The 16496-nt window shown below is 43.8% G+C and overlaps 2 protein-coding genes across 6 annotated transcripts; both read left to right on the forward strand.

Annotated features, from left to right (window-relative positions):
• The first annotated feature begins 4510 nt into the window (after positions 1 to 4510).
• On the forward strand, positions 4511 to 10468 carry gata4 (GATA binding protein 4). 3 transcript variants are annotated; one of them, XM_077511283.1, is made up of 6 exons: positions 4511 to 5515; positions 7250 to 7416; positions 8391 to 8516; positions 8598 to 8667; positions 8771 to 8910; positions 8981 to 9251. In XM_077511283.1, exons 1-6 carry the CDS (start codon positions 4981 to 4983, stop codon positions 9098 to 9100), a joined length of 1158 nt encoding a protein of 385 aa, XP_077367409.1. In that variant the 5' UTR covers positions 4511 to 4980; the 3' UTR covers positions 9101 to 9251. The 3 variants fall into 3 exon arrangements, with proteins under 3 accessions (XP_077367409.1, XP_077367410.1, XP_077367408.1); XM_077511284.1 differs by having other exon boundaries at positions 4513 to 5515; positions 8984 to 9251; XM_077511282.1 differs by having other exon boundaries at positions 4514 to 5515; positions 8959 to 10468.
• On the forward strand, positions 9202 to 16458 carry fdft1 (farnesyl-diphosphate farnesyltransferase 1). Of its 3 annotated transcripts, none has more exons than XM_077511281.1 (8): positions 9202 to 9220; positions 11887 to 11984; positions 12823 to 13006; positions 13094 to 13222; positions 13645 to 13836; positions 15037 to 15213; positions 15335 to 15487; positions 15546 to 16458. In XM_077511281.1, exons 2-8 carry the CDS (start codon positions 11893 to 11895, stop codon positions 15756 to 15758), a joined length of 1140 nt encoding a protein of 379 aa, XP_077367407.1. In that variant the 5' UTR covers positions 9202 to 9220; positions 11887 to 11892; the 3' UTR covers positions 15759 to 16458. The 3 variants fall into 3 exon arrangements, with proteins under 3 accessions (XP_077367407.1, XP_077367406.1, XP_077367405.1); XM_077511280.1 differs by lacking the exon at positions 9202 to 9220 and adding an exon at positions 10823 to 11049; XM_077511279.1 differs by lacking the exon at positions 9202 to 9220 and having other exon boundaries at positions 11518 to 11984.
• Positions 16459 to 16496: the final 38 nt, after the last annotated feature.

Below are 16496 nucleotides of genomic sequence, written 5' to 3' on the forward strand. Positions count from 1 at the left end.
CTGGAAAAATTGCAAGTTTTTTTTTTGTTTTTTTCTTTTGGAATATTGCCGCCGCCCTCTTGAAAATAAATAAATTATACATGGCCCTCAATACATAAGTTTGTTTTGTTGAGTTTGGAAAGTATGAAATGTTCCATTTGCAAATGAGGTGTCGTCGTTGGCTCTTGGATGGCGGTGCAGGTCCTCGCACTCAAGGCCGCCGTTTCAGGAGGGAGCGAAAACAAGGCTCGCCTTCTTTCTTTCTTTTAATTCCCCGCCCGATTCTTGCGCTCGTCCTCCCCCCTCCGCTGCGCCGGCGTCTGTCAAGGCCGCCCTTTTGTTCCTCCCACTCGCTCGACCCAGCAGAGGTCAGAAAGAGAGAGAGGGCGCCGTCGGCAACACGCACGCACACACAATGGTGGGACCGAAGCGTTAACAAATCGTCTCCCGTCTTATCGGGGACGAGCCGGCGATAAGAGCGTCTCCACTCCCCATCCGACAGATCCATCTGGGAAAACGTGGCGAGGAGCTTGCAAATTGACCACCCGTTCAATTCCCTCCCAAAAAGCAGAAAAGTGCCAAACGCCGTCAAAGCTTGCTCATTAGCGAGCTTTGAAAAACGCCGGCCGGCGTGGGAGTCGACGGGGGGGGCGGGGCTTGCGCCAGTTCTGCACCTGTGAAAATGGACAACTTGGAAAAAACCAAACTTGCACCCGATGACCCCGTCCCAAACAATTCATCGGACGCGGCAATGAAAAAATGCTGCCAACGATCAAAAAGTGCATCACGTGAAGTAATTTGCAGTTTTGGAGAAATCAATTTTTTGGAAGGAAACGCGTCGACACGTTTGACTGTCCATTCAAACGAGAGCTGTCAAAATGAATCGATTATCAAATGAATCCGAATCGATATGGAACGGAATTGTGAAACGTCAACCATCCATTCCAAAATATGACCATGAAAAGTTGCTTTTGCTGTTGAAAAGCGATTTTCTCTATCGCCGATTGAACTCGTGGTATCGGACACGGCGCGAGCGCGCACGTGGGCCGGGTCGGATCGGGTTTGTCGGTTCCCACAGCCAACGCTTATCAGCCTGCGTCTCCGGGCCCCGGCCCCTGGCGCTGGCGGGCCCCCATGACGTCAGCCCCCGCCGCTGCTGATAAGCGTTTGTTTCCAGGGATGAGGTGGAAGGAGGAGAAGAGCGAGCGAGAGAGGGAGGGAGGCAATCGGGGTTACACTAACAGAACGGGCCGGGCCGGCGCTGGATAAGAGTCGGACACAGATAAGAGCCTCACGCAGCCTCTTCTTGTTTTTTGTTTCCCGCTGCGACTCCCGTCCGTCTGCTGCCATCTTCTTTTTCTGACGCCCCTCCCCTTTTTGCTCCTTCCCGGGCGAGCCACCCAAAGTGTCTTGCTTGCATGGAAACACTTGAGGGCTTCAAGTTAACCTTTGACTGGCAGGCAGAAAATGGGCGTGGCCTTGGCGCCCGCCATCTTGACATGTCTTGTGACCTTACCTGCTCAATGAACTCTGAGTGACCCCTTTGTTGTGATGATGATGTCATCTCACCTTTACCTAACCTGACGTTTGCAAACAAAAAGCTCACGTTGACGGAGGATTATGATTATTATACTTTGGCAAGTTTCATTTTCATTTGAAGAATTTGTTTTCGTTTTGATTTATTTTAAGTTTTCATTTGTTTCCAGGGTGGTTCTGTTAGTTTTTTATTAGTTTGAGTTATTATTTTACTTTAAAAGAATGTATATTACTTGTGTGCAATATTTAAAACAAAAAAAAAAGCATGGGAGCGACGTCATCTCGATAATGAATATAAAAATAAACGGACTTCAAATGGTATTTCAAATCATCCCCAAAGGCTCATGCGTTCAATTCATGACCAAAGAGGAAAACTCATCATTCTGGTTTTAGTTTTGGAAATGTCAAATGTCGTTTCAGTTCGTTTTTTACAAAGCAATTTCATATTTAGTATTTCCTGAATGAAATTGTCTTTTGAAATGTTTGAATTAGTTTTATGGTTGCTTGTTAATTTTTATTAGTTTGAGTTATTTAATAAATGCTTTGTTTTAGTTAGTGTCAGTATTAGTTTTGGTTTAGTTATTTTTATTTTTTTTTTAATGTGCATTTTTCCCATAATATTTAGTTTAGTAAACATCAAATGTAGTTTTAACGCATGCTAACCCGACAAGTGGAAGTTCGGTAAACGCAAGTAAAAATTTTTGTCACGTTTAGCGCTTTAAAAAAGCAAAGCAAAACAAAAGAAAAAACCAACTCATCGTATTGGACTCGGTTGCATGTGGACAAACGCAATAACGTGCGCACGTTGCCTGTTTGTTCCTCGCGGACTTTGGCCGCTTCTTATCAACACGAGGACCCGTGTTCGTCTTTTCAGGCTAAAAATACACAACCAAACACTCACTCAAACGATTTTCCACACAACAAGCGCGTCCAGTCGAATATACTCGAGATGACATCAAAAATTGAAAAAAAAAAAAAGTCACCACTTTTCTGTTTATCAGGACACAAGTCATCCAAGTCGATTTTTTTTTTTTTTTGGGAGCAAAAATAATTGTCATGTTTAAGCAGCACTGTAACGGATCCCTGTAGATGGCGACGTTGCATCGCTTTCCACTTTTTGAGAAGAAGAGCGGGAAACGGCATCCGTTCGGAGGGACACAAACGCGTTGAGGCATCGGACACGAAAGCAAAAATAAGACGATAAACGCAATGTCGCACAATTTAGGGAAAAAAAAAAAAAAAGTTTTGTAGTCAAGAAGAAAGTTGTTGGTGGAAGGGCAAAATGGATTCATCGATATCACATCGGTTTTCCTTTTCAGAGCCCGATATCAATTCATAAAACCTGATATCCATTATTTTAAAAAAAAAAATATCTATGAAATGAAATTCAAAGGAATGATTTTTGTGTCGCTGCAGTGAAAAGGACGCAAGACGTGTTATCGGCGTCTTCGCTCTGTCGTTTTTTTCCTGCGTCATCGTGTGATGATGTCGTCTTCCTGGAGACAGCAGTTTTTTTTGTGGGGGGTCGGTGACCCCCGTGCACATGATTGAGATTCTGGCCCAGCCGACACGTTTTCCTGGTGCCGATTTTTTGTGGCTTGCATTTCCTGAACTTTTTTGGATTGGGTGACATACCTTGACCCTGCAGGATGTCACTCAAAACAACAAAAAACAAAAACATTCATTCATTGTGAACAGAACAGCAAAAGTGGGCGGAGCTCTTGGCCCAGTCGGATGCAATAGAACAAAATCAAGTTTCTGACAATTTCGCTTCATTTTGGATGTTTGTGTTGAACTTACGCAAAGCCGCAATATAACTCCCGATTGTTTCACTCATCCATTCATCTGTCAATCGTGTCAACGTGAACAAATTGTTTTCACTCGCTGGTTGGGTCGGTAAACGGGAAGAAAATGGGCAAAGATCATTAGTTAGTCATTGTTTTCCAAAGTCAAAGCAATTGTTTGTTTTTGCTTGTATATAATGACAATATTTGGTGGCAGTTTTCATGTCGCGATATATCACGATATTGATTGCCGTTATCGTTACATCCCTAATGTAATGCAAAATCACATTTCACCCCATTATTGGATGAAATCATTGATTGTAAAAAAAAATGTTTGATGGTGACGGTCCTAAAAAGTCACCTTGAGATTGGAATGAATGAATGAATGAATTGTCATTCAGTTGCGTTTGTTTCACATTTGTTTGCTCTCGGAATGGACGGCCTCACGCTTGCTTTCGCGCGCATGCGCACGCGCGCGCGCATGCTTGCTCTTCGTCAGTGATCCAAGTTGACGTGTGCAAACACGCAAGCGACTTACTGGACAACAACAAAAGAAACAAAAACCAAAAAAGAAGAAAGCAAGCGGACGATCTCTCGAATGTTTTGCTCAACTTCACATTTTGGAGAAGCTGCCACGGGAATCATTTGCAAACGTGCACTCCAAAAACAGTTGGGTCAAAAATAACCCAAATTGGGTTTTCCCCAAAAATGGAGCAACTCAACCCAAAAAGTTGACTCAAACGAATGAGCCACAAATTGGCTTGTTTTGTGGATTATTTATTGATATGATGCCTCAAATGAAGAACCCACAAAACAATTGTGGGTTCTTATTGAAACAAATTATATTAACAACCTACAAAAAAAGCTAATACTTTTGGGGGTTGTTTTGTGGGTTATTTTATTTATTTATTTTAAATGTAAGAACCCAATGGACTGGGTCAAAAACGTTTTTGGTTTAATAACTGAATGTTGGGTACAAATAATTGAATAAGCCAATTTGTTGCTTATTTGTTTGAGCCAATATTTTGACTGAATTGATATTCATTTCAAAACGTTGGGGCAAATTAAATATTAACCCATATTTTTTTGTTTTTTTTTGGGGGGGGGGGGCAAATCAAATGACCCAATGAAGTGTGTCAAAAAACTTTTTGGGTTGAATTGTTCAAATTCAAATTGAATTGGGTTGGAAATGGACCCGCAAAAAGCCACAAAACAATTGTATGGTTCTTATTGAATTTGACTCAACGTTTTGAAATAACTTTAAAAAAAAAAAGAAAAGTCTCAGTTGATTTTTGACCATGTTCAATTGGGTTATTAATAACTCCCAAAAGTTTAGCGTTCTTATTTGTTTTGCCGAACTGAAAACAATGCAGAACCTTTGCTTCAAGTAAACGTCGTGACTTTTTTTTTGTTTAATTTTTGTTCGCGAGAGAGAGAAGAAAGATGCGGCCGAGGTGAATTCTCTTCTCTTGCACTCCTCCTCTTTTGTGTCCCTTCACACTTGCTCATTTGAGAAGCTTCAATCGCTCGCCTGCACGATTCAGCTTCCGCAGCGGCACGAAGGAGCAACGACCACTTCTCTCACTTGACTTTTTGTTATTTTTTACTTGACTTTTTTTCAAGTTATCTTTTTTTTGGGGGGGTGGGTGATGCTTATGCACATGCACGAGAGGCCTGCAGCATGTACCATGCGGGACTCATGAGCGGCAGCAACCTGCACGGGCCGCCTCCGTACGAGGGCGGCGGCGGCGGCGGTGGCGGCTTCCTCCACGCCAGCTCGTCGCCCGTGTACGTGCCCGGCGCGCGGGTGCAGGTGACGCCGATGATCCCCGGCCTGACCTACCCGGCGGCGGCGTCCGCGTCCGCACACTCGGCCGCTTGGCCTCCTCACGAGGCGGCCTACAACCACTCGCCGCGCTTCAGCTTCTCCGCCAGCCCGCCGCCGCTGTCCGCCAAGGAGCAGGCGGCGGCGGCGGCGGCCTCGTACGGAAGCCCGCTGGCCATGTCCGCCGGCGGGCGAGAGCACTACGGCGGCCGGGGCCTCGCCTCTTACCAGCCGCAGCCGCAGCCGCAGCACAGCCCCTACCCGGCCTACATGAGCGGCCAGGTGGGCGCGACGTGGTCGTCGGCGTCCCCCTTGGAGAGTCCCGTGCAGCCGGCCGGCCTGCCGGCAGGCGCGACTCACGCGAGCGGCCCCGCGCGACTTCACAACATCGGTGAGCAGCTTTCACGAAAGAAAAGGTCACCCCAAAAAAAGTCAAACTTTCTTTTTCGTCGAAAGATGCTGCAGGCCCAAAAGTGAAACATTTGGAAGTTATTCTCCCCTCGCCGTCGAAAATGCATTTTTTGTTGCTCAGATTATAACCACAAAAATTGCAAACGATCCATTTCCTTGTTCAATGTCAACCAAATGAACTTTTGATTTCAATTCTTTTCAATCGCATTTCTTTCAACTCAAACTTTTTTTTCTTCTTTTTTTTTGCAAACGTCAGCGAGCTCAATTCTGCACAGGCCTAACGACATTTTTTTTGTTTGTATACGATTAAATTGATATTTATCAAAAATTGAAATATCTACTTTCCCCCTTCCAGAAAAGAATACCAGATGAAAATAGAACGTCACTAGCACGTTATTTTTAATTACAAATTATTTTGGGGCAATCATTAGAAAATCAAAAGTGTTTTATTTATACTGTGGAAAAGAGTCAACTCAATGAATTTGATAGCATGATAAATAATATACTTACATTTGAAATATGCATTTTTTTCTGAAACAGTTCAAACTGAATTTCAAACAGGGTTTTAACGTAAACAGATGGAGACGCCTTTTTTTTTTTTTTTTTACTATATAACATTTCATATTTTCTATTAATGGACATTGAACATGACATGAAATATTATTAATATGTAATTTGCTCCATCAGTGATTTTCTTGAAGTTGTAGAAGAAAACTGAAGGAGAAAAAAAAGAAAAAGAAAAAGAAGTGAGTTGAGATAAGACGATTGATCCAATTTGACTGAAAATCACATCAACACAAATCTGATCAGAAGCACAAAATCAATCACATTGTGTGATCAGTCAATTGGCAGCCTTTGAATTTAATGACGTCATCCATTTTTCCAGCTTCGTCGTTGAGTTTTCCCACTTTGACCTTTGCCCTGCTGGGGTGCTAAAGTGATTTTTTTTTTTTTTTTTTTTTTTTTAAATGTTGGTCCTGATAAGGAGGCAGGCTGACATTTTTTTTTTTTTTTTTTTTGCCACTTGCAAGTGTATTGTCTTGCGTGGATGTGTTGGCTACATGAGCTTCCGCACTCAAGGTTAGCTTCCGTTTTTTTTTGAGTTTTTTTGCTCTCAGCCTTGGATGACATCTCGTCACCGTGTCGCAATACTCGTATTACAAAAAAGAAAAAGAAAAATGATAGCAGCACATGAATTTGGAACTAACGTGTGCCGACGTCACCTTTTATCTGACTTGCCCAGAATAATCGTGCGAAGCTTCCATTTCCATGCAGACCTTCTTTATCTTCTTCAGATATGCAAACAAACAAACACGCAAGCGCCACTTGAAGGTTTTGATGCAGAGACGTCATCTAGATTAAAAAAAAAAAAAAAATGTTTTGGTTGCAAAAATATCAAGTGAACGACAAAAAGTTGTTCACTCATCACCAAACCAGCAAATGCAAAAAAAACGACAAATGACTCATTGAGACGTTTTCAGCAGCAAGATTGAATTCATTTCAATTGGTCAAATATTCTTTTGACAATTTTTTTTTTTGCCACTTGCAGACTGAAAATGACATCACACTTGCTGTTTTTTTAATAAGAGAGCTCAGAATTGTTCATTCAGCAGTTTTACTTATCATTGCGCTTTTTTTTGTGTGCAAACATTTGTAACTCGTCCTATGGCCTAAATGTGGCATTGTGGGATTGATTGCTTTTGATTTTTTGCAGATCTGTTTGAGGACTTTGGCGAGGGTCGCGAGTGCGTCAACTGCGGCGCCATGTCCACGCCGCTGTGGCGGCGCGACGGCACGGGACACTACCTGTGCAACGCCTGCGGACTCTACCACAAGATGAACGGCGTCAACAGGCCGCTCATCAAGCCGCAGAGGCGACTGGTCGGTTCCGCCGCTTTCCTTCCTGTTCAGTCGGACGCCGTTTCAACTGAAACGGACGCATTTTTGGAAGGGATCATTTGCCAAGCCTGTCAAAAGTCAGCAATGTCAAAATCAGAACAATAATGCAGCCATTTGTGGAGAAAAATGTGCGCAGGTTTCTTCATGTTAAACATTACGGAGCTCTTAATGTGAAGAGAAAAATCAACTGATCGGTCACCAACGTCTTACAAAAGAAAGATTTGAGGAGTCTCCTTCATCAGGGAAAAAAAAAAAAAGTCTATTTCCATTTGTTTCGGTTTTGCATTAGAATCGAGCTAAGTTTGATCAATATTCACATTCCTGGTGAAAAAGAGCTTGTTGCAACATGAGCCTGCTTGTTCTTTTGTGGCTCTCTGCTGCCACCTGCTGACCGTTTTTGTCATGACTACTTTTGCTTCAAGCATTCTCTTCAGAGGTTGCGTCAAAGCCTTCTGTATGCTTGCATTAAAAAAAAAAAAATTATAAATATGTTTGGGAGCATGGTAATATTTCAAATAGAACGTATTTAGATGTTTTTGGGAGCAAATGAGTTAACTAACTCAATTTTATGACTTGCTAAATGACTAAAAGATGGAGGCATATTTGTTAGTTGAACTTTTTTCCCCCACTTTTCTGTAAACAAGAGTATGAAAACGTAAAAAATATTTGATTGTACATTGAGAACAGATATAAAATTTGTGCTTAATTGTCAGTTAATTATTGAAGTTATGCGATTAATTAGGAACAAGAAAACATTCTCATTTGCATGAGAAAGTTTATCATTAGATAAAAAACAACTTTCTTGTCCTGATGAGAATGCATCAATATTGATATTGATAATATCGATATTTGGATCGATCCGCCAACCCCCTTTTTTTTTTTCTTTTGATTTTTGTGTATATTCTTTTTTCTTCCCATGATTTGTTTGCACCACCACGAACGTGGATGTCCGCCAGTCGGCCTCTCGCCGCGTGGGCCTGTCGTGCACCAACTGCCACACCGGCACCACCACCTTGTGGCGGCGGAACGCCGACGGCGAGCCCGTCTGCAACGCCTGCGGACTCTACATGAAACTGCACGGGGTAAAAAAAGAAAAGAAAAGAAAAGAAAAGAAAACTGGAGCAAATGCTGTTTTTCATGTGGACCAAATCTTTCCCCCGCAGGTCCCGCGACCCCTGGCCATGAAGAAAGAAGGCATCCAGACCCGCAAGCGCAAACCCAAGAACCAAACGGGTTAGCCTGCAAATTGTGTCGCTCGGATGCCAGATGACCATATTTGGTCATTTCCCCTTCGAAGCTCCACCTTCCCACTTTGTTTGTGCGCGTTTGACGTCAGGACCGCTGAGCAAGGAGGGGACCCCCGTGACGGCAGGCGGCAGTCCCCGTGGCCCCGCCTCCTGCTCCCCCGCCACGTCCGAGGAGGTCCGGCGGATCAAGTCGGAACCCGACACGCTCGCTTTATACGCGCACGCGCAGGTACAGAACAAATGCGGGCGCGCTCATCGTTTTGTTTGGCTTTTGAAGATGTGCTTTTCCCTTTGGGCAGCAGATCTCCGCCCTGCCCGCCTACGTGACGTCTCAAGGCGGGCCCCTGGCTCGCAAGATGGCCCCCGGCGGCCCCGCCGGCTCCAAAGCCGAGCCGTGGAACAACCTCATCTTGGCTTAGAGAGAAAGCGGGCGGAGGCGGAGCTTCAGAGAGCAGCAACAAAAGAAAAGAAAGAAAATCAACTTTTGCCGGCGATCCGGTGGTGTGAGACAATAGAGAAGGTCAGAGTTCAATTTGCAGGTCAGTATTTGACATGTGGAGTCGGCCCACTTTGCGCACGCACGTGACGAGATGTGGCAACGATGTCATTCGTCGACATTTCAGCGTTACTCGGCAAAGCTTTAGCCACAAAATATCAAGATCAGATCATCTGCCAAGTCTTTCCAAATGATGGCGACGTTGTCATCTTGTCAGGAAAGATGCAAAATGTTGTTCACAGTCAATTCTTGACACAACTTGTCAACTTTGCTGTTTTTGGCACTTAGCGTGTTTGAGGAATGAACGAGCGTTCTCAAGTGGTTTTAGTAGACTTAAAAAGCAGGTTGAAGTTTGGATGCTTCCGCCAGGTAGACAAACGCTGAATTTCTCCTCCATTGCCAAGTGGCGCCGTGTTCACTCCCACAGATGGCGCAGATGGGCCTCGTGTATGAAAATAGCGCCCCCTTGTGTCCGTCTACTTACATTGCGATGCTGTTGGACAGTCGTATTGATTTGCAGCATCAGCAGCCAATTAGCAACCAGCTTTTATTGTGTATCATGAGTGTACACGATTTTTTTTCTGGCAAGTGTGTAAAAAACAACAACAACCTATAACTATATAGCAACTTGCAAGTGAGGGTTTTCCCCACTCCAGTATCAAAAACATTAAAAAAAAAAAAAAAAAAAAAAATCCCATCCTTTTGAATGCACTAATATTGACTTGTACTCGATTCTCTTTGAGATGGCGCAAACGATGCAAATGTGTTGACAGGTTCTCATTCATGTTTAAGAAAAGAGAGTCAACTTGTTTATTTTTCAACATTTCACTTCAATCTTCTTCTATCTTTCAAACAAACAATAATTAAATCAATAAATACAGTGGTTCGTCATTTCTCACCGTTAGCAAGCAAATCCTGACGTCAATTGAACAATTTGTGTGACACCACACCACCCAAAAGGGTTTACAATTGCCTATAGTTGCCACAAGATGGCAGCAAAGCACAACTTCTATTGGAAGTCATCTTTTATTTTCAGCGATTCCCAACAAGAGTGCTGCAGGAAATGATCCAATTTCACTTCATTTTGTTCCAGAAAACAATATTTATTGACTACAAATAATGTGTCTTTGTTCAACCAGCTATGATAGCGACATAACATGACGGACTATAACAATAGAGACACATTATAGAATTAACTTGTGTATCAACTTTTTGTTACATTTATTTGTTAGTTGCTGTCGAATGTAAAATTATGCTCACTTGATGCAATAAAACTTTAGAAACATGTAAATATTTTGTGCAAGTGTACCTTATGTTAGTAAGTCAACAAGTCAAGCTATAGTGTAAGCACGTGATTTTAAATATGTTGCTATTTTCAATATCTAAAGTAGGAAAAATAAAGTGGGCGTTCCTCTCACAGGAGGACCAATCACGGCTTAGTGTACATTACCACGAGTCGCCAGGTTGGATGACACCTTATGAACAAAGAGCCAATGAAAATCGGTGCTGTGGTGACGTACATGGAGGCGGGACGTCACACCAGCCGCTCTGCTCATTCATTGGCCACTGCCGCCCTGAGCCCATTCGATGGCAGCCAATAGGAGGCGTGAGTCGATCTGGCCCCAACCGGGAGACAAAAAAAAAAAAAAAGAGTGCAGCCCATTCTTTCCAATATAGCTTCGCGCATCTTTCCAAATTTTTTTTCTCCTCGTGGATGGAGAGCATCCACGAGCACATTTTTCACACTTCCTCCCGTCCGATTAAGGAGGCAACATGGACGTCGTCATGTCTCTGGGACACCCGGAAGAGATTTACAACCTGTTGAAATTTAAAATGGGAGCTTGCCGAGCCGTCATGCCCAAATTGGATTACGTGAGTAAAAATGGGGAAAAAAAAAAAAAAAAAAAGACATTTCATCTAAAGGTAGAAAAATAAATTAGCTTTCACATCTTCGACAAGATGCTGGCTGACATATTTTGTCAAGAGTTTTGACCGCCAATCCCGTTTTTAATGCCAATGTCACCTCGGCGAGTATCAACAAGGAAGACTCCAAACGTTTTATTCATGTAAATAAAATGAGCATTACATTCTCGAACGTTGCGGCATACGGTGCGACGTCGAGATGTTCGCAAATGGCGTCATTTAAAAGTAGCAACCCAGTGGAAGGAACCACAGGTTCGCGCTATTACACTTGTCAGCCACTAGATGTCGACAGACATTTAATCTTGACCTAATATTGACACATTCAATATGGCGACGGCGCTGACGAACGAATCACTCTCGAATATGGCATCTATTCGAGGTCGTCTAGGAAACGAGTTGCTGGGGAAGGCGGGGCTTCCCCCGTCGTGACTCCAACAACAACACGCACGTTGAGTGGCGTAACGTTGGCGCTCCAAGGTTGGCTCGGGACTCGGCTGCTCGCCCTCTACCAAGCCGCCGCCGCCGTCGCGGCGTCGTCCCGCCCGCATGGCCGCCGCCGCCGCCGGGGCGTGCTGCAAGTGTCCCATCTCGCTGTCCGTGTTCAAGCGCTCTCTGTCGGCGGCAGCGCCGCCGCGGGGCCCGACGGCCGCCAGCCCGCGCTCGCTGCTGCGGAGGCGCGACGGCGGCGGCGAGCGCGGCCTGCGGGGGGAGGCCGCCCGCTCGGCCAGCGTCCCGACGTCGCTGGCCTTCGGTCGTCACGCGGCCCTGTGTTGTGTGTCGTGCCAGGAGTCCATGAGCCAGAGCCTGAGGACGTGTTACGTGTACCTGAACCAGACCAGCAGGAGCTTCGCGGCTGTCATTCAGGCCCTGGACGGCGAGCTAAGGTGAGGGAGGGGAGGGGAGGGGAGGGGAGGAGGGGTGGCTGAAGGGGTCGTACACAAACAAGCGTGGCCTCCGCCGAGAGGGAGGGCTGCGTCCCCATGGTCTGTGCGCCGATCCGGTTCACCCGTCATTGTTTATTTTTAGCAATATTGGTAGTCACGTGGGAAAACACCCACATTTGTAGTTTCTTGTGATAAACATGTTTTGTATGTTTTCTGTTGTTAGTAAGAACAACTTATTAGTATACCAGACTAAATGCACTTTTTGCGTGGGAATGCTGAAAGCTGACTGCTAATAGATGGAAATTGAAGGATACATTATGTTAAGATTACATAACTAGTCATCACTAGTAATAATAGTAGCAGTAATATTATATATAGCATTTAAAAACATGTTTTTATTTGGGATGCACGATAATGCTATTTTCAATCGATACCGATAAACCAATCATTTAGAAAGTGCGGATGTTAAGACCGATAAATAAGCCGATAATTGTTTTGTTTAAAGTTTAGCATTAGCTTAACATTATTTTAGGATTAGCCTAGCATCAGTATTAGTTTAGCATGCTAAATTAGCATTTTACCTTAATATTAGCTTAGCATTAGTTTAAAGTTAGCATTAGATTTATATGCAAACTTATGTAGTATTGTTTTTTTTTTTAATTGGCCTTAACAATTGCTGAAACATTTTCTTGTTTTGCACCACAAAAAATAATCATGATTTCAATGATTGCCAAAGTAATAGTGATTATTATTATTATTATTATTTTCCCCTAATCGAGCAGCCCAAGTGACGCGCGGCTGGCGGTCGTCGTCGTCGTCGTCTTCTTCTTCTCCTCAGACACGCCGTGTGCATTTTCTACCTGGTGCTGCGCGCGCTGGACACGCTGGAGGACGACATGAGCATCCCGCTGCACACGAAGCTTCCCATGCTCAACGACTTCCACACCTTCCTGTACCAGGACGCCTGGAACTTCAGCGACAGCCGGGAGAAAGACCGGCAAGTTCTGGAGGACTTCCCCACGGTGGGACACCTTACGTTTTCCGTTTTCCGTCCCAAACGTTCTTTTGGACGGATTCGTCTGATCGTTTGGGCTCCATCATTTTGTCAGATCTCGTTGGAATTCCGAAACCTGGCGGAGGAATACCGCGAGGTGATCTCGGATATCTGCCGCCGGATGGGAGTGGGGATGGCCGAATTCCTGGAGAAGAAAGTGGCGTCCATGAAGGAGTGGGACAAGGTGAAGCTTCCGACCTGAAAACGTCCAAATATGTTGTTTTTGTTCATGTTTGAAGTGTTTGTTTTTTCTTCTTCTTCATGCAAGAGCATCCAGAATTCTTTGATGCAAACTCTGAACTGCAGAGAATGCTTGAAGCAATGGTAGTTATTCCAAAAGCGGCCAGCAGGTGGCAGCAGAGTATAAGAGATCAACCTGGACCATGTTGAAAAAAAGCTCAATTCCTCCCAAAATGAGTGCAAAATGCAAAGTCCAAATCCAGTAAACAGGCGGTTTCTTGAGTGAAAATGGCTGCCAGTCAATGAGTTGAAAAACCAAAAGAAAAGAACAAGTCCTTTTGACTGCGAGAGTTGCAAGCAGCATGTGACTTGTTAGCAAGTGCTGAAGCGGCCTGTTGTCTTGTCGTGTTTTGTCGTGTCGTGCAGTATTGCCACTACGTGGCGGGCCTGGTGGGCATCGGCCTGTCGCGTCTGTTCTCGGCGTCGCGGCTGGAGGAGGCGCAGGTGGGCCGGGACGCTCACCTGGCCAACTCCATGGGCCTCTTCCTGCAGAAGACCAACATCATCCGAGACTACCTGGAGGACACCAGGGAGGGGCGGGCCTTCTGGCCACAAGAGGTGGGCGGGAACCTTTGCATCCACTCGCCAATAAGGAATAGCAAAACAAATAGCTTGGGGGCGGGGTCATCGCCACATTTCCTCCTTCCTAAATTGAGTTACTTTGAAGTCGTTTTTTACTTCATAAAAGCTTACTTTTAGTTAGTCTCAGTATTAGTTTTTTTATGTTCATTTCAGTATTATTATTATTTGTTTATTTTCAGTATTAGTTGTTTTTTTTTAAGTTAGTTTCAGTATTAGTTTTTTTTTTATGTTCATTTCAGTATTATTATTATTATTTGTTTATTTTCAGTATTAGTTTTAGGTTTTTTTTTATGTTAGTTTCAGTATTAGGTTTTTTTTAAGTTAGTTTCAGTATTAGTTTTTTTTTATGTTCATTTCAGTATTATTATTATTTGTTTATTTTCAGAATTAGTTTTAGGTTTTTTTATGTTAGTTTCAGTATTAGTTTTTTTTATGTTCATTTCAGTATTATTATTATTTGTTTATTTTCAGTATTAGTTTAAGTTTTTTTTTATGTTAGTTTCAGTATTAGGTTTTTTTATGTTCATTTCAGTATTATTATTATTTGTTTATTTTCAGTATTAGTTTAAGGTTTTTTTTATGTTAGTTTCAGTATTAGGTTTTTTTTTTTAAGTTAGTTTCAGTATTAGTTTTTTTTTAAAAATGTATTTTTTAATGTTAGTTTCAGTATTAGTTATAGTTTAAAAAAAAGTTAGTTTCAATATTAGTTTGAGTTTTTTGTTATGTTAGTTTCACTATTAGTGCGTTTTTTAATGTTAATTTCAGTATTATTTTTTATATTTATTTTAGTATTAGTTTGTTTGTTTTTTTAAATGTTAGTTTCAGTATTAGTTTTGTATTTTATCTTATTTTTTTAAATGTGTATGACTTGAAAGAGCATGTGAGCGATGTGATCTTTTGGTGCTTTCCTATTGGCTGCTGCTTGATGACATCACTCTTGTGTGACACACTTTCAAACGTCCTTATTCTGGTTCATATCAAAAGAAATCGACTTCAAATCATTTTTGCTGTCATTCGAGTTAGTTTTCATTTTTTTTAAAAGCATGTTTGTTTTTATTTTATTTCATTCACAAGACTGTCTTTTATTTTTAGTTTAGTTTTGTTTTCGTCTTCCCCCACCTGATCATGTATCGCTGGCAACGCGTGTTGTTTTTGTTTTTTATTTGCGCACGCAAGGCGTGGAGCCAGTTTGCGGGCCGCCTGGAGGATTTGGCGCAGCCGGAGAAGTTGGAATCGGCCGTGGCGTGTCTCAACCTGCTGGTGACGGACGCGCTGCGCCACGTGCCGGACGTCATCGCCTACCTGGCGCGCCTGCGCAACCAGAGCGTCTTCAATTTCTGCGCCATCCCTCAGGTGACGGCGGATCCGCTCGAATGCGGCTTCTGACTATTTGGTTTCAAAAGAGCGCTTTCCAAACGCCGCTGGACTTGAGTTGTTTGCTGTTGGCTGAGCTGCGATTGCTTCTGTCGGCCAGGTGATGGCGATAGCGACGCTGTCGTCGTGCTACAACAACCCGAGGGTGTTTGAGGGCGTGGTGAAAATCCGAAAGGGGCAGGCCGTCACGCTCATGATGGAGGCCACCAACATGGCGGCCGTGCGCGACATCGTCCGCCGATACAGCCAAGAGGTGGGCCGTCTTTCTTTCTTTTTCTTTGTTTCCCCCACCAATCATTTCCCTTTTGCAGATTGCGCGCAAGGTGTCGCCGTCGGACCCGTCGCGGGACGAGACGCTGCGCGTGCTGGCGCTGATCGGAGACAAATGCGGCTCGTCCGGCCCGCCCGTCAGGAGCCCGCACCTGTCGCCCGTCTACCTGTCGGCCGCCATGCTGCTGGCCGCCGTCAGCTGGCAGTACCTGAGCGCCGCCGCCGCGCCGCCGGCCGACATGCACGGACACTGAGATGCGCACCAAAACTGCACAAAACGCACGTCCGGGTTTGCGACGTCAAAAGCTAAAGTGTGGAGAGTCTCTGTCACCCCCCCAAAAAAAATTGGCCAATCAGCCTCACACACTATCAGCCCATTTTTTGTAAGCATTTTGTTACCGTTTTAATTTGGCTGCAGCGGCCAGGAAAACCCGCTTCTTTCTTTCCTGGACCACCGCACCAAAAAATGAGAGTACAAAAAAGATAAATAAGAACACCCAGTTTTTGATTTTCATGTGAGCTTGATGGCTCAAATCGAATTTGTTTTTTTGCTTTTATTTTTATTTTCTTTAGCCCAAAACTCACCGATGAAAGTCGAGTATAGATTTTGCAGGAAGTCGGCCAAAGTTCGTCAATCCCAAAAAAAAACGAAAAACGTCTCCACTGCCTTCACTCCCCCCCCCCAAAAAAAAGTGAGTTCCAGTAGCCTTGTATTTTGCATATGACAGCTCAAAATTCGAAATATATTTTATCATCTTCCAAATCTAGTAGAAACCTGTTTATTATTTTGTACTTGAATTGTAAAAGCGAGCGTGACGAAGTCGTCGTTAGCGAGTCCTTCAACGAGTTTTGATGGACACCAAAAGGTGAAGCCACGCAAATGTTGCCGTGTCATGTGACCCGCGTGAGCGTTTCTTGTACATATCAGAGCAAATAAAGAAGAATTTGCAACAAGTCATTTCAATCATTTGACATTTTGGCCGATGATGACA

This window comes from Festucalex cinctus, chromosome 21 (assembly GCF_051991245.1).
Source record: "Festucalex cinctus isolate MCC-2025b chromosome 21, RoL_Fcin_1.0, whole genome shotgun sequence".
Classification (NCBI taxonomy): domain Eukaryota; kingdom Metazoa; phylum Chordata; class Actinopteri; order Syngnathiformes; family Syngnathidae; genus Festucalex; species Festucalex cinctus.